The 27,859-nt window shown below is 42.4% G+C and overlaps 1 protein-coding gene across 13 annotated transcripts in view; it reads right to left on the reverse strand.

Moving 5' to 3' along the window:
* Window positions 1-27,859, reverse strand: part of pcnt (pericentrin) — a 215,747-nt gene that overhangs the window by 1,276 nt on the left and 186,612 nt on the right. For 12 of the 13 annotated variants that reach the window (XM_078228833.1, XM_078228839.1, XM_078228838.1 and 9 more), the window contains 7 exons: window positions 26,068-26,342; window positions 23,560-23,659; window positions 18,036-18,212; window positions 17,277-17,509; window positions 14,280-14,368; window positions 9,513-9,663; window positions 1,811-1,929 (listed from right to left, as the gene is read on the reverse strand). In XM_078228833.1, the coding sequence (XP_078084959.1) occupies window positions 1,811-1,929; window positions 9,513-9,663; window positions 14,280-14,368; window positions 17,277-17,509; window positions 18,036-18,212; window positions 23,560-23,659; window positions 26,068-26,342 (1,144 nt within the window). The remainder of the gene's footprint in view (window positions 1-1,810; window positions 1,930-9,512; window positions 9,664-14,279; window positions 14,369-17,276; window positions 17,510-18,035; window positions 18,213-23,559; window positions 23,660-26,067; window positions 26,343-27,859) is intronic. The other variant, XM_078228834.1, reaches the window with a different exon arrangement.

The following is a 27,859-nucleotide window of genomic DNA, read 5'->3' on the forward strand; positions in this document are numbered from 1 at the left end:
CCACCTATGGGGAAGTTTAACATATACCTTCCTCCAATCCTGTCACTCAGCCAATTTCATATCCATGCTGCCATTTCCCTTGGCCATCAAATTTGCCGGCAAGTCTATCATCTGGAACTTAATCAAAAATAATTTGAAAACCCATATATGGCATAATTGTATTATCCTCATCAACACTGTGTTACCTAATCAAAAAACTCAAATCAATTTACTTAAACACAATTTGCCTTAAAAGAAAAAATCTGTGCAGGCTTTCCTTAACTGATACTCTCAATCCACAAAACCGCTCTCCTCCAATTACATATTTATACTCCATATTGCTATTTGTTCTACTCCATAGCTAATCTTAACCTCATGATATTGTGATTACTGTTTCCTAAATGTTCCCCAACTTGATCCGCCTCATTCCCCAGAACCAGATCCAGAAATTCATCCTTCCTGTTTGCACTGAATCAAGAAAATGCTCCAGTTCAAACTCTTCCCTCTTCCTCTGTCCCTTCCAATACTACTATCCTAGTCCACATTTGGCAAGATAAACTCCAGCTTGTTGTACCAAGCTTTTCCCATTTCAGTCATCATTACAGGTTTTCCAATATCTCCCATCTTTTCACCCACTCTTTGCCTCACATGGACATAGCAATGTATGTCTTGCTTCTCAGTTGTTTGATGCAAACATCTCAAAATATCTGTCCATCTCTCATTCTTGTAGGTGGTTACAGGTCATTCCACTCATACTTTCTCTTTTTTTTAATCCCCATTCCTCTTTGGTCTGATTCTGATTAAAATACCTCTTCATCTTTCAATATTTCAGTTCTGAGTAATGCTGGAGGCCCAAATCAACTTACAAGCTCTATGTATAAATGCTCTTTAACATCTGGTGTGTTTCCAGCATTTTTTACATTTCATTCAAATTTCATACTTTGTTTTGTTTCATATAGAAGACATGTTAGTTTACAAGACAATTTGATGACTGCATTCAAATTTTAACTTTTTTAGAGACCATTCATGGCGTCTTGACTCAAAAAGACATCTTGTAGTAGACACTTATGAAAGGAAAAAATAAAGGGTTCCCCCATTGGATTTTATACTAAAAGCACTGGTCAGTAACAATTTCTAATCATAGAATTCATTAACCAATAGGGCAACTTTTGGTGAGTTGGATGAGGGAACACAAGAGTGAGAGTTCCTGTTCTAGATTGCTATCACTTAAAAACGTGTACGTGCAGGGGCAGCACGGTAGCACAGTGGTTAGCACTGCTGCTTCACAGCTCCAGGTTCGATTCCCGGCTCGGGTCACTGTCTGTGTGGAGTTTGCACATTCTCCTTGTGTCTGTGTGGGTTTCCTCCGGGTGCTCCGGTTTCCTCCCACAGTCCAAAGATGTGCGGGTTAGGTTGATTGGCCAGGTTAAAAATTGCCCCTTAGAGTCCTGAGATGCGAAGGTTAGAGGGATTAGCGGGTAAATATGTGGGGGTAGGGCCTGGGTGGGATTGTGGTCGGTGCAGACTCGATGGGCCGAATGGCCTCCTTCTGCACTGTAGGGTTTCTATGATTTCTATGAGGTGCTGGATAAGTGCAGAATTAGGCTTAGTTGCACTGTCCATAATAGTTAAACATCTGTTGATGCTCAATATTTTGGCTCACACCTGAAGAATGGTCACTTCGGCAATGGAGAGCTGATGATACCTAGAGTCTGGCAGGGTTATTGCTCTCAAGGAGAGAGGGAGAAGACAAACAGTAAAACAAAATCTCACATCGACTGTGTTGTGACTGAGCAGATAAAGAAGCATCTGACAGTAATAGTTTGTGTACCTCCAAGCTGTTGCTGGATTGCCTCGAGTCGTTGGATGTATTCAGTGAGTGAGCGTTCAGAGTCTTGATTGCTTGAGAGGCCTGATTGGTCCTGCCCTCCTCCAGGTGAGAAATGTGATCTGAAATTTACAAAATGCAGGTTGACGTCACGATTACCGAGTGAAATCCAGCACGGATGCTGATTAGGAGTGTGGTGGGCGGAAGGGCGTGCAATTAACCTGCACAAGGTAGCCTAAAAGGCAGTCTATAGTTCATTAGTACAATATTCAGAGTGAAACCTACTTCTATTCTGAAACTATCACATTAGTGAATGGACAAAACTATGACAGATAGATTTCAATGTGGGAAACTGTAGGTCAAGTGAGAAACTAGGAATCTTGGAGGAGCAAATGAATTTGGGTGTCCATTCTACGATTCCCTTTTTCAACTGTTCAATTTCTGTAACCTTTGCTGCAGAATCTATTTCTACATGAACCAGAAATAATTTTGTTCAATCCATGCTAATTTTTGCAAGCTCAATTTCCACATTTTCAAAGGTGTTGACAATTGCAATGTCCAAAATATATTTTTAAGTAAAGGGTATCAAGGGATATTTGCCAAAGGTAAGTAAATTGTTCTTTTATTCTGAAGTACAGAGCAGCCATTATCTAAATGAAATGCGTATTGGCTGCTGTATTTATTAATCTAACAGCAGAAGCTGCACTATTAAATTTTTCATTTCTTGTGAAGAACTTCACAAGAACTTTGTGACATCCTCAGCACATGATAATGTGCTCCATAAATGCAGCTCCTTACTTTCCTTAATGAATGGCAATTTACTTTCCAATGAAAATCGTGCAAGAAATTACCAATGACATCCTTTATTACAGTCTGTGGATCATTGTAAACTCTCAAATACTCGACATGGGTTCCTTCTATTCCCCAATTCGTCTGTGTTACCTAAAAATCCTGCCCTGTCAATAATACTGAAACTGAGAAGTGGGTGGCACAGTGATTAGCACTGCTGCCTCACAGCGCCAGGGACGCGGGTTCAATTCTGGCCTGGGGTTACAGTCTGTGTGGAGTTTGCACATTCTCCCCATGTCTGCGTGGGTTTCCTCTGGGTGCTCCGGTTTCCTCCCACACTCCAAAAATGTGCAGGTTAGGTTGATTGACCATGCTAAATTCCTTAATGTCAGGTCAGGGTAAATACGTGGGTTACAGGTGGGTGTGGGTGGGATTGTTGTCAGTGCAAGCTCGATGAGCCGAAAGACCTCCTTCTGTGCTATAGGGATTCTATTCTATGATTCTAAGTCAGAGATGAGAGTGGCTGAAGACAAAAGGTCTGAAAATTAGTGGCCTTGGACAAAAAGGTCTAAAATGTTTTAGTGACAAGGAAGCATGTAGCACTTTATGACCTGTAGTGAATGCAAATGTTTCTAGGCCTCTTCAAATGGATGGAATTATGAGACTTCAAGTGTGCCAAAATGTTAGTTTTCCCTTTGTTTATCTATTACCATCAATACTGTGGACCAATGCATTTAAATAAAATCAAAGTGACCTTAGCATTCAACGTAATTAGTGCATGTAATACAGGAAGTCTATTTGAACAAAAACTGACCTTGCAGCATGATGTATATGGGAAATGAAGCAAAGGACAATAACAGTGCTTTGAAAATTATTCTCCAATGTGACCCTGTTTCAACTCACCACCAATTTCTCAAGGGCAATTAAGGATGGGCAACAAATGCTGTCTTTGACAACAATGTCCACATTCCATGGAAGAATACATTTTTTAAAAACTCCAGAAAATTAATATGATGCCAGATACCAGCAAATATTAAACAGAAACTAAGCAGCATAGTAGAATTCAGTATTTTAACATTTATATATTACAGATCACACATAACATGTTATATAAATATGAAAATCTATTTTTAAAGTACTTTGTAAAAACCTTAACATTTTATAAACTCATACAGATTGTAGCAAAGTTCTCCTATTCTTTGGTGAGAGAAGACTCAGTGAAGCCACAAACACAATAATCAGCCCCTCTCTCCCCACAACACGTTCCTGTCCCTCCACATACTCACTCACAGGGGCGAGATAAAAAGTCTGAAAATGTTTTGTCAAAGAATCATGTAATTGTAGCATCTATGATCTGCAGTGAAATGCAAATGCTTAAAGGCCATCTCAAATAGGTGGAATTTTGAGACTTCGAGCGAGTAGAAATATTAGCTTTTCCTTACCTTCTATTACAGTCAAGATGGTAGACCAATGCATTCATATTAAATCACTAAACTGGCCTCAGCATTCAATGCAGTTAGTGCATTTGAGACAGGATGAAGTCCATACTAACAACAGGACATGACCCTTGGCCCCACTCCTCCCTTCAGCAACACACCATATCTGGAACCTTGAAATCCATGTTTGCCTTTATACAGATCGGAATGTCTGTTTTATACAGATACGAACTGAGCAGCAATGACCCAAATAATTCGGCTGTTATGACAGCACATTATTGTTTCATCTGTAAGTCTATCAGCTCCGGTCTCCCCGCGAGCCTGGCTTTCGGCTCCGCTCTCCCCCAGAACCCCAGCCACACTTCCAGTTCACTCCCCCTGATCCCACAGCAGTGACTCATATAACCAAGGTGGCACCAAGATGGTGTTCTACGGCAGGAAGGCATTCTGGAGGCTGCACCTCTGGAGGGCAGTAGATACTGGAGGGAGGCATGGCCTCTGCATCTCCCAAACCACAGAAAGCAACTAAAGTACAGTCCAGGATTGGTGCAGGATTGAAGAGGCAGGAACTGACTGACAGCTAAGGGGAGGCAGTGGCATAGAGGTATTGTCACTGGGCTAGTAATCCAGACTTTGGAGACCCTCATTCCAATCCCAATGTGACAGATGGTGAAATTTGAATTCAATTTTTAAAAATCTGGAATTAAAAGTCTACTGATGACCATGAAACCATTGTTGATTGTTGGAAAAACCATCTGGTTCATTAATGTCTTTAGGGAAGGAAATCTGCTGTCCTTACCTGGTCTGGCCTACATGTGACTCCAGAGCCAGCAATTGGGTGTGTCCATAGCAATGTGGATGGGTAATAAATGCTGGCCTAGCCAGAGATGTCCACATCCCATGAATGAATAACAAAAAGCTCAATGTGGTATAGGGTGAAAAACAAATCAAAAGGACAGAATTCCAAACAGAATTCAGAGACCCAACTCAGAATTCTGCCAAACGGCAAAAAACTTGCCCAAATCATTCCCATTCACACATTCATTGTTCCACTGGAGCAAGCTGAGAGGGAGTGATTGGAGGCAGCAGTGCTGGTGAGAGATTAATTGAATTGTTTATTTATTTAATTAGTCAGCTAGTGTGTGTTTTTTTTTGGCCTTTACTTTTGCAGTAGTATTTGAAGTTTAAAGTGAAAACTGGAAGTGGGCTGCTAAGGAGTCTGGGAAGGGTTTTTTAAGCGCGCAAAGTATAAAAGGTAGGCTGCAGTATACAGCGGGCAGCGTCAGGAGCGGGCAGAGGAGTGAGTAGGAAGCAGAGTGTGAGCTATAAGGCTTTGGCTCACAGGGCTTGAGTGAGTGGGAAGCAGAGTGTGAGCTATAAGGCTTTGGCTCACAGGGCTTGAGTGAGTGGGAAGCAGAGAGTGAGCTATAAGGCTTTGGCTCACAGGGCTTAGGCAGAAAGGGCGAGCAGGGGTGAGTTTAATTCATTTTTGCTGTTTCTACCTGGTACTGGCAAGGTATCTAGAGGGGATGGGTGTGCAGGCAGTGTTATGTTCCTCTTGCACTATGTTTGAGGTGAGGGACGACGACAGTGTCCCTGCTGATTACATCTGTGGGAAGTGCACCCATCTGCAGCTCCTCCAAAACCGAGTTAGGGAACTGGAGCTGGAGTTGGATGAACTTAGGATCATTAGGGACGCAGAGGTGGCCATAGACAGAAGCTTTAGGAATACGGTTACTCCGAGGAATGAAAACAGATGGGTGACGGTGAGAGGGGCTGGGAGGAAGCAGTCCGTGCAGGGATCCCCGGTGGTCGTTCACCTTAGCAACAAGTATTCCACTTTGGATACGGTTGAGGGGGATGACATACCAGTGGTGAGCCGCAGTGGGAGGATCTCCAGCACTGTGTCCGTCTCTGTGGCTCGGGAGGGTAAGGGACAGAGCGGGAGGGCAATAGTTATTGGGGACTCGTTAGTTAGAGGGATAGATAGGAGGTTCTGTGGCAGCAAAAGAGACTCACGGATGGTATGTTGCCTACCGGTTGCCAAGGTCCGTGACGTCTCAGACCGTGTTTTCTGGATTCTGAAGGGGGAGGGGAAACAGTCACAAGTCGTGGTACACATTGGTACCAATGACATAGGTAAGAGAAGGGACGGGGATTTAAAGCAGGAATTTCTGGAGCTGGGCTGGAAGCTGAGAGCGAAGACAAAACATGTGGTCATCTCTGGTACGTTGCTGGTGCCACGTGATAGCGAGTTGAGGAACAGGGAGAGAGTGCAGTTAAACATGTGGTTGCAGGGATGGTGTAGGAGGGAGGGCTTCAGATACGTGGATAATTGGAACACATTCTGGGGAAGGTGGGACCTGTACAAACAGGACGGGGTGCACCTGAACCAGAGGGGCACTAATATCCTGGGAGGGAAATTTGATACGGCTCTTCAGGGGGGTTTAAACTAATTTGTCAGGGGAGTGGGAAAAGGAGATGTAGTCCAGAAGTCAGTGAGGGTGGTGAGGTATTGGGGAAGGTATCAGGGTCAAGGGTGGGTTGAAGTGTGTCTACTTCAATGCAAGGAGCATCCGGAACAAGGTAGATGAACTTGGGGCGTGGATTGGTACTTGGGACTACGATGTTGTGGCCATTACGGAGACGTGGGTAGAACAAGGACAGGAATGGTTGTTGGACGTTCCGGGGTATAGATGTTTCACTAAGTGTAGGGAAGCTGGTAAAAGAGGTGGAGGAGTGGCATTGTTAATCAAGGATAGTTTAACGGCTGCGGAAAGGCACTTCGAGGGGGATCTGCACACTGAGGTAATATGGGCTGAGGTTAGAAATAGGAAAGGAGCGGTCACGCTGTTGGAGTTTACTATAGGCCCCCAAATAGTAATAGAGATGTGGAGGAAGAAATTGCTAAGCAGATTATGGATATGTGTGGGGGTCACAGGGTAGTTGTCATGGGGGACTTTAACTTTCCAAATATTGATTGGAACCTTTGTAGGTCAAATAGTTCGGATGGGGCAGTTTTTGTGCAGTGTGTGCAGGAGGGTTTCCTGACACAATATGTGGATAGGCCGACAAGAGGTGAGGCCACATTGGATTTGGTACTGGGAAATGAACCGGGCCAAGTGTTAGATTTGGTTGTGGGAGAGCACTTTGGAGATAGTGACCACAATTCGGTGTCTTTTGTTATTGCAATGGAGAGGGATAGGGCCGTACGGCAGGGCAAGGTTTACAATTGGGGGAGAGGTAATTATGATGCGATTAGGCAAGAATTAGGGGGCATAAGTTGGGAACAAATGACCCTGGTAATTATAGACCGGTTAGTCTTACTTCGGTGGTTGGTAAATTGATGGAAAAGGTCCTTAGAGATGGGATTTACGACCATTTAGAAAGATGCAGATTAATCCGGGATAGTCAGCACGGATTCGTGAAGGGCAAGTCGTGCCTCACAAATTTGATAGAATTTTTTGAGGAGGTAACTAAGTGTGTTGATGAAGGTAGGGCAGTTGATGTCATATACATGGATTTTAGTAAGGCGTTTGATAAGGTCCCCCATGGTCGGCTTATGATGAAAGTGAGGAGGTGTGGGATAGAGGGAAAGTTGGCCGATTGGATAGGTAACTGGCTGTCTGATCGAAGACAGAGGGTGGTGGTCGATGGAAAATTTTCGGATTGGAGGCAGGTTGCTAGCGGAGTGCCGCAGGGATCAGTGCTTGGTCCTCTGCTCTTTGTGATTTTTATTAATGACTTAGAGGAGGGGGCTGAAGGGTGGATCAGTAAATTTGCTGATGACACCAAGATTGGTGGAGTAGTGGATGAGGTGGCGGGCTGTTGTAGGCTGCAAAGAGACATAGATAGGATGCAAAGCTGGGCTGAAAAATGGCAAATGGAGTTTAACCCTGAGAAATGTGAGGTGATTCATTTTGGCAGGACTAATTTAAATGTGGATTACAGGGTCAAAGGTAGGGTTCTGAAGACTGTGGAGGAACAGAGAGATCTTGGGGTCCATATCCACAGATCTCTAAAGGTTGCCACTCAAGTGGATCGAGCTGTGAAGAAGGCCTATAGTGTGTTAGCTTTTAGTAACAGGGGGTTGGAGTTTAAGAGCCGTGGGGTTATGCTGCAACTGTACAGGACCTTGGTGAGACCACATTTGGAATATTGTGTGCAGTTCTGGTCACCTCACTATAAGAAGGATGTGGAAGCGCTGGAAAGAGTGCAGAGGAGATTTACCAGGATGCTGCCTGGTTTGGAGGGTAGGTCTTATGAAGAAAGGTTGAGGGAGTTAGGGCTGTTCTCTCTGGAGCGGAGGAGGCTGAGGGGAGACTTAATGGAGGTTTATAAAATGATGAAGGGGATAGATAGAGTGAACGTTCAAAGACTATTTCCTCGGGTGGATGGAGCTATTACGAGGGGGCATAACTATAGGGTTCATGGTGGGAGATACAGGAAGGATATCAGAGGTAGGTTCTTTACGCAGAGAGTGGTTGGGGTGTGGAATGGACTGCCTGCAGTGATAGTGGAGTCAGACACTTTAGGAACATTTAAGCGGTTATTGGATAGGCACATGGAGCACACCAGGATGATAGGGAGTGGGATAGCTTGATCTTGGTTTCAGATAAAGCTCGGCACAACATCGTGGGCCGAAGGGCCTGTTCTGTGCTGTACTGTTCTATGTTCTATGGTAGCCTATCTTCCCAAGAACTCCCCCCAACTCATTTGCTCATTCAACATTTCTTTTTCCAACCCCCTTCTACTGAACCCTGCTGCTTCCTCATCCTCTCCCAACCTGTCAAACGCTGTGGCAACACCAACAATTCAGCAACTGAACTCACCCAGTAGGCTCCGAGTCTACCCCGAGCCTCATTATTGGCAGAGATTTTCTAGACTTTGAAATTCTCTCCTTCCTCCTTGTTTGAGCTGCTAATAGGAGCGAGGTCAGGAAAAAAATCTTAAATGATCCAAAAATGGGAATTTTGCATAATAGTGGATATTTCTCATCTCCGAAACATAAAAAAGTGAGTAAATGGTTCACTGCCACAAACATCCTAGAGTCAGTTCTAAAACAGGAATAAGCAGTAACTTACTTGGCAAAAAAAAACATTGCCACTCTAGAAAAGGTGAACCCGAACAGGCACCGGAGTGTGGCAACTAGGGAATTTTCACAGTAACTTCATTGCAGTGTTAACATAAGCCTACTTGTGATTAATAAATAAATTTTGCTTTACTTTTAGAAAGAGGAAACAATTGGCTACAGTTTTCCAAATTTCAAAACTATCCTTCAGGATCCTGCACAGAGAAAGCTTCTTAATCTTGGTATAGCCCTTGAAAAGGTCTGCCTACACTGGTAATGAGAGATTCCAGGGTATTCATCAGACAGTCATCAAGAAGACTATAGCATTTAGATTCAGGTTCACAGAGTATGCTAGTGTTATTTTCAGATGTGATTATCCATGTGGGGACATGCATGACTTGTATCTCACCTAATCTGAGATCGATATTGCGACTTTGGCGCTTGGTAACTTGAAGAATTAGATCTTCGAGTGGATACACTGTCTCTGGTTGGTGGTGAATTCATAATGTGAGTCAATGTCGGTTGTTGCTGGCGAAACACCTCTGCTTTGATTGTTTGAGCTGGAAACAGAAAAGAAGATTTATAACATTCACAGTTCAGTTGATTACACATAAAAATGATTCACATTTAAGCATTCTCTCCCTTATTTGGATGAATTGCTATGGATGGTACCCTGCAAGATGTTTTGCTGATCAGTAACACTGCACTATTTAGTTTGTACCCACTCATTTTGTTTCCCCTTAAAGGCATTTTACATGATGATAAGTACAAGTCAGGACAGTAACACAATTATCATGAAATAGGAAAAGCAAACATACAGGGGCTGGGTGCACATTATGTCATTCTAACTGAAGGATGAAAAAAAAATATCTGCCAAGCAGAGTAATTGTTTTTTCTTCAATTTACACCCTCCATTTGCCATGCTGATGAAGTACACCCAGGGACATCCTCTTTAATGCAGTCTTTGTATTTAGGAAAGATCTGAAGAGAAAATTTGCTCCTGATACCAACCACAGCATTCATCAATAATACAAATATATAATTGAGTGCATCATTCTAAACAATATGCTGTCCACACTTGTAAAATTAGATAATATTGTGGTCATAGAGTTGACTACAATTCTAATAGCTTTCCATCATCTGGTGGTAAAGTTTATCTCATGGGCCATGTGCCAAGTTTTGAGTTTCAGTCAGCCACACGTCATCTATGTTCCAAGGATTAAAAACCACTTCGATTTGTTTTGTTTGTTTCTTCCTATATCAAAAGCTGCAATATGTTTAGTATTATCCTAGTCTGTGTAGCAACAAAAAAAAATCTTTAAACAAATAAATCAAAATATTTGGCACAGGTTTTTCAGTCAGCAGAGTTTCAGAGTCTCTGACTTGTCTTATACAGACCCACCAAAGTACTACACATTAATCAATCTTTAATGAGTAATATTTGGAAATAAGTTGCATTAAATTTCAATAGTGACAGGTGACAGTGGGGCTAATTTGGTTCTTATCACAAATAGCATTCTTATTTGGACTTTACTGCATGGTTGACCTGATGGAAGGAAGAATTCTTGGAAAATGCTTGTAATTTCTTGTCTGAGTGTGCCGTTATCAATCTTGGTAGCAATGTGGAGAATTGGCTTCTGCTTCAGTAAATACTTGCCTACACTTCCGAGAGAAGAGCCTCAAGATTGGTGGACAGGGGTGAAGAGATTCAGCATATTTTCAGCATACTCTGCTGGCAACTGATATTTTCCTGACCCTTTTCCTTGACTATTAAAAATTGCTGACATATCTCGGTCCCAATGGACCGATTCCAGATGCATGTTAAGCCACATTTGCATTGATATTGTGGGGGCATGATGAAATCCTTTACACCAAAACCTCTCCATAGCCTTCCAAGCAGCTAAAGAAAAAGAAAAATCTGAATTTCACTTGCACTGTTTCACTCTTTCAATCCTGGAATGATAGTGCTACATGTGTCACGCTAGTTTACAACTCTCCCCAAAGTAGTTGTTACAACCAGGAAAACTTAGGAGAATACAATTAGAAATTTACGAATTAGGAGCTGGAATTGAACTGCTGTCAAAATCATCGATCATTGCAATGGTGTCCAGGTATCCTTGGTGTCAGTGAGTTCTCTGACTTGTTCCCATCAAAGGTGGCTTTTGAAGTGAGGGAAGCTGTGCTGTCAGTCACAATGTACTTAAAAAATACGCAGGAAGTGATGTGAATGAGAAATGTTACAACACAGGAAGGAATTCCATAATCCAGAGAACTAGCCGGAGTCTCTGGATTATTAGTCCAGTGACATTACCACAATGCCACTGTCTGCCAGTAAATGGCTGATCACACTGGATACAGCAAAGGCTCTGAGCTCTGCCAACATTCCAGCAGACAATCTGGAAAACTGCCTAGCTATGTCCTATCCACAAAAAGCAGGACTGATCCAACCTGGCAAATTGCTAATTCAAAAGTAAATATTGCGGATGCTGAAAATTTAAAATAAAAACTGAAAATGCTGGAAATAATTAGCAGGTCAGGCAGCATTTGTGTAGAGAGCCAATAGAGTTAATATTTGAGACTGACGAATCATACCCAGCACAAAGAAAGATGACTGTAGTGCTGGTGAAAGGTATCTGAAATGCTAATTATGTTTCTCTCCACGACGTTGCTTGACCTGTTGAATATTCCAGCATTTTGTGCTTTGATTTTAGCCAATTACTCTCCCATCAGTATATTCTCAATCATTAGCAAAGTGATGGAAGGTGTTGTTGACCAAGAACTGCTCAAAATTCTCTCTGCCTGCGTGTCTGCCTCTGTAGCACAAAGGAAGATGACTGCAGTTACTGGAGGTTAATCATGTCAGCACTGCAGGAATTCCTCAGGCTTGACCAATTTCAGCTGCCTTATCGTAAGGTCATAAGTGGGATGTGCATTGATAATTGCAATGTTCAGTACCATTCACAAATAATGGAGTCGTCCTGGTCTGCATGCATCAAGATCTGGAAAATATCAGGCTTGGACTGGTTTGGCAAGCAACATTCATACCATACAAGTACCAGGCAATGACCATCCCCAACAAGAGAAAGTCCACCTAACTCTGCCAAATAAATATTGCCTGAGATTGGGTAATCTGGGGGGAGTAATGCATTTCCTGACCACCCAAAACAAAATTTGGAATTTAAAAGCAAGCCTCAGTAATAGCGATCAAGAAATTTATGATTGTTGAAAAAACCGTTCACTAATAGCCTTTTGGAAAGGAAATCTTGCCAGCCTTACCTGCCGTGTGTGACTCCAGAACCATATCAATGGGGTGGTTGCCTCTTAAATGCCCTCATAATGGCCTAGCAAGCTACTCAGTTACATCAAAATCACTCTGAAGGTTAAAAGGAATGAAACTGATGGATCATCTGACATCAACCTGGACCTTCGTTGTTGCTGGATCAAAATCCTGGAACTCTCTAACTGCACTTTGAGTGCATCTACACCACATGGACTTCAGCAGTTTGAGGCTGCAGGATGCTCACCACCACTGTCTCAATGGCAATTAGTGATACAAAATAAATGCTGCCATGGCTAGCAACGTCTAAATCCCATAAATAAATAAGTATTCAAATCTCTGCCACCTAGAAGCAGGTATCTGTGAACATCATCACTTGCAAGTTCCTCTCCATATCACGTATCATCCAGACTCGGAAATATGTTGGTTTTTCTTCATTGGCACTGGTTCAAAATCGTGGAACTCTCTAACTTGGTGCAAGGCAGCAGCTCACCATCAAGGGCCACTAGGAATGAGCAATAAATGCTGGCCTAACCAGAGATGCCTAATTCCATAAAATGAATTTTAGAACAGCTGTAATTTATGCATGTACACTGAGAACACCCAACCCGAGTTCACCACCACCTCTTTCGACTCCTCCACTCTTGCTGAATTATCAGATTGTTTATCTGACCACCAGGACTGGATGAGTAGAAATTTTCTCCAATTGAATATCGGAAGACTGAAGATATTATTTTTGGTTCCGCGCTCCAACTCCATTCGCTAGCTACAGACTCTATCCCTCACCCTGGCAACAGTCCATGATTAAACCAGTCTGTTCACAACCCTGATGTGAGATAACTTCCAACCTCATATGTGTCATCATTAAGCCCAGCTATTTCCACGTCATGATCTTGTACACCATCATTAAACCTCCCCTCAACCTCCTTTGCTTCAGGGAGAACAACCTCAGCTTGTAACTAAGTTCCCCCACCCTGGAACTATTTTGGTAAATCTGCTCTACAACTTTGGCCAGATCTTCATGCCCTTTCTCAACACGTGGTGACCAGAGCTGGACACATTGCTCTAGTTGTGGCCAAACCAGAACTTATAAAGGCTTAGCATTACGTTCCTGCTTTTATGCTCAATACCTGTTATTTATAAAGCTAAAAATTCCATATGCTTTGCTGATTACTCTCTCAATATATCCTGCCACCTTCAAAGATCTATGTACATGAACCTCAGTCCTTCTGTCCCTACACACTGACCCCACTTGAAGGGGAAGTGTCCAGGACGATGGGGAAAGAGCACAAGAGTGACACTAATTGGATAGCTTTTCCAAGGAACCAGTAAAGGTATAACATCTTGAATGACCTCCTTCTGTTCTATACCATTCTATGATCCTCATCAACCTACTCATTTACCTTGTAAGAAAAGTATAGCACAACTGTACTCTGAACATAGGTACTCAAACACATGCCACACTGTAAAGCTTATGCCACGAGAAGCATGGCCAACTCTGAATTTATGCCATATGTGAAAGAAGTACTGCTTTTTTGAATGGCTAGAAATGAAGTAATAAAACAAATAACGCTGGGTGAACTTTCTTTCTTCTGGCCTCATATGCAAAGCACAGAAACAGTAAAACTTCTATGGATTCAATAAATGGAGATTTGACAAAAGACCACTTTGCATGGGATATGGAGAATATACTGGGTTAACAGTTTCTCCCCCTGCACCCCCCCCCCGCCCCCCCCGACCAACCCCCTTCATATTCTTAATTACTAAATAATTTTGCTATAAAAGCAAATGCTTCTCTAGATATGCAAATATACAAGAAGATCATATAGGCTGATATTTCATCCACTTAAACATCAGCTAAACACCACTTTGGTGAAATAATAATAATTCAGCTCATACCTTGGCTACTTCCAGTACCGTTCGCTGAGGGTGCAGGGTATAGACCTTTCCTTGTCGCTTTCTGCCATTTCTTCACAAGGAATTTCAGCCTGATGGAGTATTAAAAACACTGAAGAAAGCCAGAACAAACCTCACATACAGTCAACATCTTATTGGATGTCAGATGCAGACACACAATGCCCTTTCCATGGTCCTTTAAGTGTTTACTTTCTTACTCATATATTTCTTGATGAGAGTGATTTTTGTCTTCATAGCTAGAGTAACTTTCGTACTCAAAGTAAGGCCAAACACCAATCATAAAGAGCAAGTAAACTCCAGGGCAACAAGGGATGACAGCAATTAAGAATCTATTTTTTATCATGGTGGCAAATAAAAATGGTTGCTATATAACTTGCTTCTTCATCTTCTGCACTGGCACTGTGGAACAAATCCCTGGGATTTTACTTCCCATGCGACAGCTTAGGTTATCCGGTAAAGAATAAGGGACAACAGGAAATGCATAATTGTCACTTAGGAGTACTTTAATATTGCTGAAGAGAGCCATGTTGCTGAAGTTTTTCATCTTGTATTTATCAGAACAAGCATTAGAATGCCAAATTTCAAATGATCACAACAATGATACCCAAGGGAAAAAAAGTGTTGATTGGTTGACAATTCGACTCTGGTTGAGATGTTGCCATGGAGAAAACACCACTAACATTTTCATCAGTTTCTATGAGAAATATGTATTGTTGGAATTAGACGTGACATTCTCCCCCATGCATATTTCCAACACGTAGATGATGGTGGGATTCTCCAGCCTCATCAGATGGCCCACGGGAATCCAGGTAAAACTCGGGAATCCCAATGGGTGTCAAGACGATCAGGATTCACCTGATCCGCGCTGGAGCCCTGATTCCTACCCATTTTGGGCGGTAACCCGATAATTATGCAAACCCACTAATTATAATACAATTAGCAGGTTTGACGGCCATTTCACCAGCCCCACCCTCCCCACGATGCAGGAACAACACCAGCGGCTTTGCTGTTGCTAATCACAAGGGAGGACATGATGTCCCCCAGAGTGTCCGGGGGAGCACCACCAATCCCTCAGAAGAGGGACATTCTCCCCCCCACACCATGCAGACATGAAAGTGACCAGACTCAATCCCCACTCAGCGCCCCTCCTCCTACAGACCACCCACTCAGGCCCCATCTCCCACAGACCACCCACTCAGGCCCCATCTCCCACAGACCACCCACTCAGGCCCCCTCACCACCCCCCCCCCCCACCCAAAGAACGCCCCCAACAGTGCCCCTCCCCCTCTGACTCTCCCAGTCTCTCTCCCCCTCAGACCTCTCCCCACTAACCCCCCCATTCAGGCAAAGCTCCTTGACAATGCCAATGGTGCAATGCCCCCGGCACCTTGGCACTGACCCTGGCCTGGCACCTTGGGGGCGGGGGGGGGCGCAATGGAGGTTAGTCCAGCGGTCATTTGCCCCTTTGATGCTGCCAGGCTCAAGGGCCCTGGCAGTTGGGTGCGCTTGAGCTGGGGGCAAGGGGCTGGCCTCGCCACTCTCTGGGATGGTGGTGTCATAGCTAGACTGATCCTTTTAGCCCTGTCCGACTTGAAGATCACCGCTGGCATGATGATTTTGATTTGATTTTTGTCTGTAATATAAATTGTTGTGAGCGTTTGAAATTTGGCATTCTTAAATTTGTCCTGATGATCGTCTCTCTTCTCAGAAATATTCACATATGGGCAATGCTGTACATAGACTGAAGAAAACTGCGTGGATGCAATGCTGGTTTATACTTAGAATAATCTTTCATTATTGTCAGTTTACTTTAGTGGTACATATGTACACTTGAGATATAAAGTGTTTTCATGATGCAGTAACAGTCTTCATATAACTATCTCAAGTTTTTTTAAAACAGAGATGTAACCAAAAGATTTAAAGTTGGAAATATTAAATGTGATGGCATTCGTAAGAGTCAGGTTTTAAGGATGGTCCTAAAGGAAGAGATGGAGGTGGAGAGGCAGAGCGATTTAAGGAAGCAATTCTTATGATGTAGATAATATGATACTGGCAGTTCATTTCCGAGACGAAGAGGAGGCCAGAGTTGCGAACTCTCTGGTTTATCCCGAGATCCTGGTCAGGCAAAGAAACAGAATCAATAGCAAAGGTATGGAGTAGTGGCAGGGACTGAAGATAATGGCTTTTATCTCTGTTTACCTGGACATAATTGCAACTAATTCAAGACTGGATTTCAGACAAATAGGTCTAATAATTGTGAAGATAATGGAGGAATGCAAGAGCAGTGGTGAAGAGGCAGAGTTTGGTATCATCTGTGCACATATAGAAGTTGACCACATGTCTGTAAATTGTGACCAATGGTCAACATGTAAATACCAGGCGCGGAGGGGAGGGTGAGAGATGGATCACTGAGGACCCCAGAGATAACAACAGAGTGGGAATAGAAGCCATTGTTGGATATGCTGCACCGATGTTCAAATAGTGAGAGCAGTGCCACTGAGCTGAACAATGTAGGAGGGTACATTGGAGAAGGATTATGTGGTGTTAGTAACTGTTAAGAGTGGAGGTGGAATACCATACCATGATGACAGTCACAGTGCTGTGATTTTAGTTTGGGCTGATTTGGTTACTGGAGCAGAAAATTGATGGCAGAAATTCAAACAAGGAGATGCTAAAAATGTGAACATAGTTTGTAAAGGGAAAGACATTCAAGCACTTTGGAGATGAGGCAATAGTTTTCAAGGACTGTGGGATAAATAGTTATTTTATTGAAGAGAGGGGTGATGTCAGCGGTTTTGAAATGGGACTGACTTGGAGCGAAAATTATTTATAATATCAGTTAGCATTTGTGCTGGAGTGCAAGTTTGATGATCAGCAGTATAGTGGGAATGGGGGCAAGTGAACATGAGGAAAATGCCATTTGAAAGTAAATGCCTTCGTCAAAATTAAAATAGTTTCATCATCAATTCATAAACTCACCTGGATATTGCAATAACCACTCTAATTGCAGAACGGAATTTTGTTAATGGACGCCGGATGGGCATGTGGAGTTCTGTGGGAGAAGGGTACACTCCCATACGTGCGATTAGACACAGAGTTGCCTGCTCACATTCCTGGAATCCCCCTAAAAGTAGTAACAGGTATTTCTTCTGGTACACCAAAGCCTTCCGGAAGCTTTCGGCTCGGAGGTACTTGCCATAAAGCCTCTGCATCTGCATGACAAGGGGCAAATTTTGATTTTGTCCACATTGTACAAAGTACTGGCTAACTGCATCATATAAAGTTTAAATCACAAAGGCTATACAACTTTAGCTACGTTGAAATTAGAAAGGATTCTGGAAGAATTTCTCAACAGAGCAGCTCAGGAACTAGATTACTAGCTCCATGCTGTTCTAAGTGAGACTAATCGAGACAGTAAGGTCAGCTGACAAGAGAGAGAGAGTTGAGATAAGCAGTACATAAGATAATTGTCATTCATGGGACAAAGCATGTGGTTATGCCAAATGTATGTTGAGTTTCACTTACTGAGAACAAAGTTTCCCCCACAGTATGATTTAATAACCTTGGGACCAGCACCAGGAAGAGAGGGGCTTTTTAACCAAAAGAGTTGATAGCTCAAATGCCCCTGAACATGTTGGAACTGTAACGTGAATATATTTCTACGTTGATATTATCTTAGGGTATTCCTGAAATTGGAAGTACTACAGAGGTGTAAAGTCAAATCTCCTTGATGCTCACCTTCAGACTGGAGGGGTCAACAAGGTCGTGCCGCAGAGGTCGATTTTCAATCTCAGCCATCACTCTAGCCAATTCCGATTCAGCGTCTTTTAAGGAATTCTGTAACTGGTTTCTTTCCTTCATCCAATTTGCCCTTTCAATATTCAGAACTAAATTGGAGTGGTGAATTGGTTTCTCCTAGAATAGATCATAAAGCAATGTCAAAGGCAGATTTGACAAGTGGGCGGGGGAGGATCCCATGTATTAAATAAACATGATGTGGAGATGCCGGCGTTGGACTGGGGTAAGCACAGTAAGAAGTCTCACAACACCAGGTTAAAGTCCAACAGGTTTATTTGGCAGCACTAGCTTTTGGAGTCTCAAGCTCCTTCATCAGGTGAGTGGGAGTTCTGTTCACAAACAGGGCATATAAAGACACAAACTCAATTTACAAAATATTGGTTGGAATGCGAGTCTTTACAGGTAATCAAGTCTTAAAGGTACAGACAATGTGAGTGGAGAGAGGGTTAAGCACAGGTTAAAGAGATGTGTATTGTCTCCAGCCAGGACAATTAGTGAGATTTTGCAAGCGCAAGTTGTGGGGGTTACAGACAGTGTGACATGAACCCAAGATCCCGGTTGAGGCCGTCCTTGTGTGTGCGGAACTTGGCTATCAGTTTGTGCTCAGCGATTCTGCGTTGTCGTGAAGGCCGCCTTGGAGAACGCTTACCCGAAGATCAGAGGCTGAATGCCCGTGACTGCTGAAGTCTTCCCCAACAGGAAGGAAACACTCCTGCCTGGTGATTGTCGAGCGGTGTGCATTCATTCGTTGTCGTAGCATCTGCATGGTCTCCCCAATGTACCATGCCTCGGGACATCCTTTCCTGCAGCGCATCAGGTAGACATTGGCTGAGTCGCAAGAGTATGTACTGTGTACCTGGTGGATGGTGTTCTCACGTGAGATGATGGTATCCGTGTCGATGATCTGGCACATCTTGCAGAGGTTGCTGTGGCAGGGTCGTATGGTGTCGTGGTCACTGTTCTCCTGAAGGCTGGGTAGTTTGCTGCAGACAATGGTCTGTTTGAGGTTGTGCAGTTGTTTGAAGGCAAGAAGTGGGGGTGTGGGGATGGCTTTGACAAGATGTTCGCCTTCATCGATGACATGTTGAAGGCTCCAGAGAAGATTTCGTAGCTTCTCTGCTCCAGGGAAGTACTGGATGACGAAGGGTACTCTGTCCGCCGTCCCGTGTTTGTCTTCTGAGGAGGTCAGTGTGGTTTTTCGCTGTGGCACGTCGGAACTGTCGATCAATGAGTCGAGCGCCATATCCTGTTCTTATGAGGGCGTCTTTCAGCGTCTGGAGGTGTGTGTTACGATCCTCCTCATCCGAGCAGATCCTGTGTATGAGGGCTTGTCCATAGGGGATGGCTTCTTTAACGTGTTTAGGGTGGAAGCTGGAGAAGTGGAGCATCGTGAGGTTATCCGTAGGCTTGTGGTACAGTGAAGTGCTGAGGTGACCATCCTTGATGGAGATGCGTGTGTCCAAGAATGCAACCGATTCTGGAGAGTAGTCCATGGTGAGTCTGATGGTGGGATGGAACTTGCTGATGTCATCATATAGTTGTTTCAATGATTGTTCGCCATGAGTCCAAAGGAAGAAAATAAATAAACATGGACCTGGCTTGTGTTTTAGTCCCACATCACAAAGAAAAACCACTTCCACTTTTATTCTTTATTTGAAGCACTAAAGTAACAAAACCACCAGCAAAGTCGAGGTATAAATGAGTAAAAGTGATGAAAGGAAATGAATAACAAGTCCTCAACACATATAAGCACTTAGAATATTAATAGACAAGCTCATGATAACAATTAATAAATTATAGGGCAACTAATTACATCTGTGACAAAACATCACAAAATGCTTCATATTCATTTATTCATTCTGAATGCAGCATCTAGCTTGTATTCACATGCACAAACTGGTCTAAATGTTGTCATGGATCTGCCTAGTATCAGCAGGAACAGGAATTCAACAAGAATACGATCAAAACAGCAACAGGTAAAAAACTGCCTAGTGACTGCAGTAGCCAGCATTCAAAGGCGATAATGAAATGCCTCTTTTCTAAGTAATGAGATTAGCAGGCATCCAGACAGAATCAAGTATAAATAGTTATCAGGAAACAGCTTACCTAGACGACTAAAGGATCAGTGGAGGTATACAAATGCTAATTGAGTTTCACAGAATGGAAGAAAGGCAGACTGCCCAAATACACAGAGGGGAGAATCAAAAAGGAACCAGGGTATAATTGCTAGTACCTGCAGAAGCATCCGGTAGCCAAGAAGGCATTGTAAAATCTAAGAACCAACAGGCTAGTGTAACATCTAACAGCCAAGGCTGCATTGTAATATCTAAGAGCCGCGAGAGGCCAGTTTTACAGCTGAATCCGAGAGGCCATTTTAACATCCAAGAAGTCTTAGACCCAGGGTAGTGCAGGAACCTTCGTAAAGGCAGTTTAAATATCTTCGCTGGATCAGGAAAAGACATTTCCAGATTTAATCACCTGCATTGTATTATGTGGTAGCTATAAACTGGATTTGATTTATAGATTTATTTGATATGGATGTTGTTTGGGAATGGGAAAGTCTTAAGGAGTCCAGGGATCGCAGATATATATTTTGGAACCAGGGATAATTTCTATAGAAAGTGTGTTTAGTAATTCATATATTTAATTGTCTTAAGAATATTACAGCTCTATTTGTATGTATTTCTCTTTTTAGTTTAATAAATTGTCTTTAGTAATTGTTACACGACAACTGGGCTGGTTATTCTCACTGGGGTTTCCACACTACTCCTCACGCCATTCCAAAATCAAAACTATACAACATCACAAACCAGTTTTCAAGTTGAGACCCCCTCGCAGGTAACAGCCACATGGTTCGTGACAATGTTAAAGTAAAAATTATGAATTTGCAGGATAATTTATTCCTCAGGTAGTGTTGTAGGTCCAACCATTTTCAGTTGCTTCATCAATGACCTTCCGTCCACCACAAAGTCAGATGATTACACAATGTTCAGCACCATCTGCGACTCCTCAGATACTGAAAAAGTCCATCCCCATATACTGCACAACCTGGACAATATTCAGATGTGGGCTGATTTGTGGCTGAACACATGCATGCCACACATGTGTCAGGCACTTACCATCTCCAACAACAGAGAATCTAATGTTCTAGCCATTTAATGGCATTACCATTGCTGATTCCTGGGGGTTACCACAGATGAGAAAACTGAATTGGACGAGCCTGCTCTTGTAATCACTAACTGTTGAATAGTGTTAAAGTCATAGAATAACAGATCTACTGAGAGACTAGCAAAGCTATACAGCCATGGAAGCAACAAAAACAATAGACAATAGGGCTTTGATGGACCACAAGTGGGATGTAACTACATACATCACTTCTTTCCCTAAGACAGCTCTGGACTGCAAACGTATTTTGATAAACGACCCATGTCACTGCTCAGAATGCCTGACAGTCAAGGACCATACACGTGTTTTTTGATAGTACAGTTATACGTACATGGCTTGTTGATTATTGGATATTATAATTAAGTAGAGAGCTACTGTATCATGTCTATGATATTTTGGAATCTCAAGTCTCCTTTGTATTTGCATTCCTTGTTTTATACTTTCTCTCACTTCGGTTGACTAAGATTGCTCAGTCTACAATTCAGGGTGATGTACAGATTTTGCATTCTATCAAATACTCATATAAAGGCCTATCCAATTAGTTCTGATCCTCCTCTTTCCCCACAATCTGGCATTTGTCCCCTGCAGTATTTATCCAATTTCCTTTTGAAAGTTGCTATTGATTCCAAATTTTAACTACCCACTGTGCAAAACAAATTCTTATTTCACCTCTACTTCTTTTTTCTCTTCCTTAAATCTTGTTACCGACTCTTCTGCCAATGAAAATATTTACTCTATTAAAAATGCTCATATTTCTGAACCCCTCTATTAAATCTCCCTTTAAACTTCCCTACCCAAGGAACAATCTTCAGTCTCTTCATTAACGGGAGTCCCTCATTCCTTGTACCATTCTAGCAAATCTCCTCTGCATTCCCGCCAAGGTTTTGGGCACTAAACTCCAGCTGGGACCTACCATTGATTTATAAAGATTTATCATAATTTCCTTACTTTTGTATTCCAAACCTCAATGTATAAAGCCAAGGATTTAATGTATATTATAAACACCCTCCTCAGCTTACGCACATAAATCCATCTCTCTTTTCACACACCTCCTTTCAAACTATACCAGTTTATAGTGCCTCTCTCGTTGCTCCTTCCAAAATGCATAACTTCACACTTCCCTGCATTAAGTTTCATGTGACTACATATGTTACCAGTCTGTCCATATCCTCCTGAAGTCCTCATTGTCATTATGTTTCTAACATTGATATTATGTCCTTTCTGCTCAAGTCCAAGTCATTAACATATACCAAACATATATCAAAGGGTGCAATGCTCCTATCAATCTCAAGGGAAGGAGCATCAACATACACCTCCCGCTTGTGTAAAGTAACAATCTTTCACCATGCCTTGCAAAATGTTCAAAGCATAGGAGACTGTTCAGGGTTTCACGTTTGTGCTAGCTCTCTTTCAAATCTCGATCCCTGCTTCTATCCAATTGCCAATTTTGCAACCATGTTGCACTCTTTATCACCTTATATTTTGCTAACATGTCAATCACTGAACTGTTTTTGAAAGTGCACATACATAAAACTAGTAGCACCAACTTCATCAACCATTATCTCTCAGGATCCATAAGTCCAGATTTATTTTTAAATTTCTTTCATGGGATGTGGGCATCACTGGTAAGGCCAGCATTTGATGCCCATCCCTAATTGCTCTTGAATTGGGTGACTTGCTAGGCCATTTCAGAGGGAAGTTCAGAGTCAACCACTTTGCAGTGGATCTGGAGTCACAAGTGGAAAAGACCAACTAAGAATGGCAGATTTCCTTCCCTAAAAGGACATCAACCAACCAGATTGTTTTCTACAACAATTGATGATAATTTCATGATCAGCATTCTGAGACTAGCTTCATATTCCAGTATTTATTAGTTGCATTTAAATTCCACCAGCATTAGCTTGGATCACTGGAATACTAGCGATTTCATTACCCTCCCCCCCCAAGATAGGAGACGTTTGGAAATAAATGGGCTTACCAAGGGCAGCCATGGAGATAAATTTGTCAAAATGGTTTGACTTAAGAATTGAGTGCCAGGACTTTGTTCCAACGACAGTGAATGAATGGCAATATGAGGAATATGAGATAATCTACCAGCACAAATAGAAAATAGTGACTTGGGGATGTGGACTTTGCTTCATTTGAAGACTTACTGTGTTCAAAGTGAACACTTTGCTGGTGATTTGCAATTCAGGTTTGCATTGAGAAATAGGGAAGAAATCAGAGACATCTTTTCAGGCATCTCATATCCACCCATTTCAACAGTCGTTCAATTTTGCATGCTTTTAACCTCACTTACCTGCGTGTTAGAAAGCAACAGCTGTGAATCATAGTTTGACTCGATCAGGAACTGTAACAGGTCTCTTACATCTTCAGTCTTTACATGACCTTCCTGCCCCCTGGGAAGAGGAATGGATGAACATTGTTTATGTGAAGGCATTTTTGCTGAAAGCGTCATTTCACATTTGATTTGAAAAAGTGAGCTGCATATAGATGTTACTTGAAGTGCTTTGCTATTGTCCTCCACCCTACAGAGCAGATCATCTCTAAAAGATCTCTCTTTAGTATTGAAAATTATCTATAGTTCAGCGCAACCAGAGAAGGAATGATGGAAGGAAAGGGGAAAGCTGGGAATAACGGGGAAAGTTGGGAATAACGGGGAAAGTTGGGAATAACGGGAAAGTTGGGAATAACGGGGAAAGTTGGGAATAAAGGGGATGTAGGGTTAAAAATAAAGAAAGTGATTGGGAAGGAAAAATAAATTGCATTTAAACACAGCGAGTGATCCATGTACATTAGCCTTCCTCAATTACCTATGAGGCCTTGTGGCAGAGTGACAGCGTCCCTACCATTGGATCCTAAGCTCCAGGTTCGAGTTTGAGTCCAATGTCAGGATTTGTTGGTCAGAGAAGGAATGTTCAACAAGCTGATAATCAACTCCGGAATCTTTCTGCCACTTCCCCCCACTGTGCCCCCGAGAGTAAAAAAGTGTGGGTGTGAAGGTGTGCTAAAAAAATTGCCTGAAAAGCCAATTCATTTCCCTTTGAACAGTCGTCACTATTAGTTTTATAGCAAATGGACTATTATAAGCTAATTTGCATACAGGCATACTGCAAGATCCTAAAAATAGTAATGAGATGAATGACCACTACCTATTCTAGTGCCCGTTATGAAGTGATAAATATGGTCTGGCACTAGACAGAAACACCAGTGGAGTGAGAATTCTCTGGAATTTTTGATTCAATAGGACCTCAGCATTTGAAGTGCAGTTGGGCAGCAACTTTCATTTATTTAATTCATGCTTGTGTGAAACGGGTAAAGTGGAATTTGATTCCTCACCAAGAGCTGGTGCTAGAAGATGATAATGCTCATAGTAACTACATTTTCAACTTAGACAGAAGCAGGGTAATGACAATACAGAGAACCTGGGTCTTCTGGGAGAGCTGGGAGCTCTGAAGTGGTCTTTTTTCCAACACTACTTCAGGTTTTATAAATTATACAAACATTTGAAATAATGAGGATTCGTACAAAACACTGGTTAGACCATAGTTAGTGCACAGGATGCAGTACTGAGTAGTCAATTATAAAACACATGCTGCCTTAAAGCAAATCATTAGGATGATACCACGGATAGGAAACGATAGTTGCGAGATAGGAATGGAGATATTATGACACTTTTCTCATTTGCAGTGCAAGTACAAAAAGCATTTAATAGAGTTTTGTTTAATTGAAGTGTTTGGATAGAATTAATGACAAAAACTATTTACTCTGCTTAGGGAATTGGTGACAATTTAAAACCATTACTGACAGTGACAAGGAACTGAAGAGAAATGTATTTATGCAGCAAATTATTGGAAAAAGGGTCTCATTGATGTAGTCTTTTTTTAAAGTTTATTTATTAGCATCACAAGTAGGCTTTCTGCAATGAAGCCACTGTGAAAATCCCCTAATAGCCACACTCCGGCGCCTGCTCGGCAAGGAGAATTTAGCATGGCCAACGCACCTAGCCAGCACATCTTTCAGGGTATGGGGGGAAACCGGAGCACCCAGAGGAAACCCACGCAGACACTGGGAGAACGTGCAGACTTTGCACAGACAGTGACCCCGGGAATCTGACCTGGGTCCCTGGCTCTGTGAGGCAAGAGTGCTAACTACTGTGCTGCCCTCGTGACCATTGCTTCTGTTAAAGAAGAAATATATGAACCAGAGGAAGATACAAGAATGGGGAAAAAAGGACATGGAAATAAGGCTAGTTTTGGATTGGTTTAGCAAAAAGCAGATCAGGCATAATGATTTTCTGGTAAAGAAACATTGCTAATTTAGCTTGACAACTAATTCACTTCACATTTCAGCATTGTAAAATTTAACACAATAGATTGCTGCTGAGCATAGCTGCAATGGTGCAGTAAGCAAATTGAATTATTTTTCCATTCTAACTTGTATTTATTAAAATAGCACACAACAAATGACCTGCACTTACTTGGTACAGAAATTCTTTCAGTTTTGAAGTAGCTAGAATGTACACAATGTTTGGAATGCAGCACAGCCTTGTATCACACAACTAAATGCAGTGACTGTATTTTTCCCCCCCAACTACTCCCTCCGTAGCTCATGTTCAGGATTCCAAATTGGATCCAACCAGGGAAAAGTCATGAATTGGACCAGAAGGAAAAATCCAAATGGCTGTATTTACAAGCAATAAATTTATATAAAAAGCAAAGCTTACTATGGGTTTCGAATGTATCGAAACTGGTTTAGTTCAATGATTCTCACACAGGAGCTCTCACCTTCATGTGTAAACACATACCTATGTTCAGATCGGTGAAGCAATTCTTTAAGCCGAACAGTCAATTGTAGGAATTGTTGCCGTGTGCTCTCTTGGTGTTGTTGAATATTTCCTGTATTGCCTTCCATACCACGGGTGGTACCACTCTGGTTGCATTTCGCTAGGATATTTTCAGGTTCTCCTCGCTGTCTCTTGCGGGACAGAAGTTTACGTTCCTGCTCCTCTAGGTCTGCAAGCATCTTTTGAAGTTCTCTTATCCGCTGTTGATCTCGTTGATGCTGCAATTCTAACTCGTGCTGTTTAGGAGTTGGGTAAGAGTGAAAGAAGTACAACAGCTTTAACCATGATTCTTAAGCATCATGAGAAACAGGGGGCTATTTGGCTCATTGTGACCATGCTAGCTCTCTGTACAGCAATCCAATCAGTCCTATTCCCCGCTCTACTCCCACAACTCTGCAACTTTATTTCCAACAAGTGCCTATTCCATATCCTTTTGAAATCATCTTTGCTTTCATTTCCAACATTTCTAGACTGTGAGTTCCAGACCATTAACACTTGCTGCTTAAAAAAGTTTTCCTACACTTCACCCCTTGCCCAAAGTCTTACAACTGGATGCAATATCAAGCTGTGGTCTAATCAAGTGGATAGAGCTGTGAAGAAGGCCTATAGTGTGTTAGCTTTTATTAACAGGGGGTTGGAGTTTAAGAGCCGTGGGGTTATGCTGCAACTGTACAGGACCTTGGTGAGACCACATTTGGAATATTGTGTGCAGTTCTGGTCACCTCACTATAAGAAGGATGTGGAAGCGCTGGAAAGAGTGCAGAGGAGATTTACCAGGATGCTGCCTGGTTTGGAGGGTAGGTCATATGAGGAAAGGTTGAGGGAGCTAGGGCTGTTCTCTCTGGAGCGGAGGAGGCTGAGGGGAGACTTAATAGAGGTGTATAAAATGATGAAGGGGATAGATAGAGTGAACGTTCAAAGACTATTTCCTCGGGTGGATGGAGCTATTACAAGGGGGCATAACTATAGGGTTCGTGGTGGGAGATACAGGACGGATATCAGAGGTATGTTCTTTACGCAGAGAGTGGTTGGGGTGTGGAATGGACTGCCTGCAGTGATAGTGGAGTCAGACACTTTAGAAACATTTAAGCGGTTATTGGATAGGCACATGGAGCACACCAGGATGATAGGGAGTGGGATAGCTTGATCTTGGTTTCAGATAAAGCTCGGCACAACATCATGGGCCGAAGGGCCTGTTCTGTGCTGTACTGTTCTATGTTCTATGAACATATGAAGTAGAAGAATTAGGCCACCTGGCCTCTCAAGTCTGCTCTGACATTCAACAATATCATGGCTGATATTTTTGTGTTGAGTTTTACATTCCCATCGACCCCAGATAAACTTTAATTCCCATGCCTAGCAAGAATCTATCTCCTCTGCCTTAAAAATATTCAGTGACCCCACTTCCACTGCCTTCTGGGGCAGAGTGTTTCAAAGACAAAACTTCAGTAAAAATCTCTTCTCACCTCTGTCCTATAAGGATGAACCCTAATTTTAAAACAGTGCCTGCCCCCTAGTTCTGGACTCACCCACATGAGGAATCATCCTTTCCATATCTATCTGGTCAAGGTCATTCAGGACCTTATATAGTTCAATAAAGTCACCCCTCACTCTTCTCAAATCCAGTGGAAACAACCCCAGCCTAACCAACCTAATCTCATAAGACAACCCACTCATCCCAGGTACCAATATGGTAAACCTTCTCTGAACCATCTCCAACACATTTACATCCTTCCTTAAAGGAGATCAAAAC

This window comes from Mustelus asterias, chromosome 14 (genome assembly GCF_964213995.1).
Source record: "Mustelus asterias chromosome 14, sMusAst1.hap1.1, whole genome shotgun sequence".
In the NCBI taxonomy this organism is placed as follows: domain Eukaryota; kingdom Metazoa; phylum Chordata; class Chondrichthyes; order Carcharhiniformes; family Triakidae; genus Mustelus; species Mustelus asterias.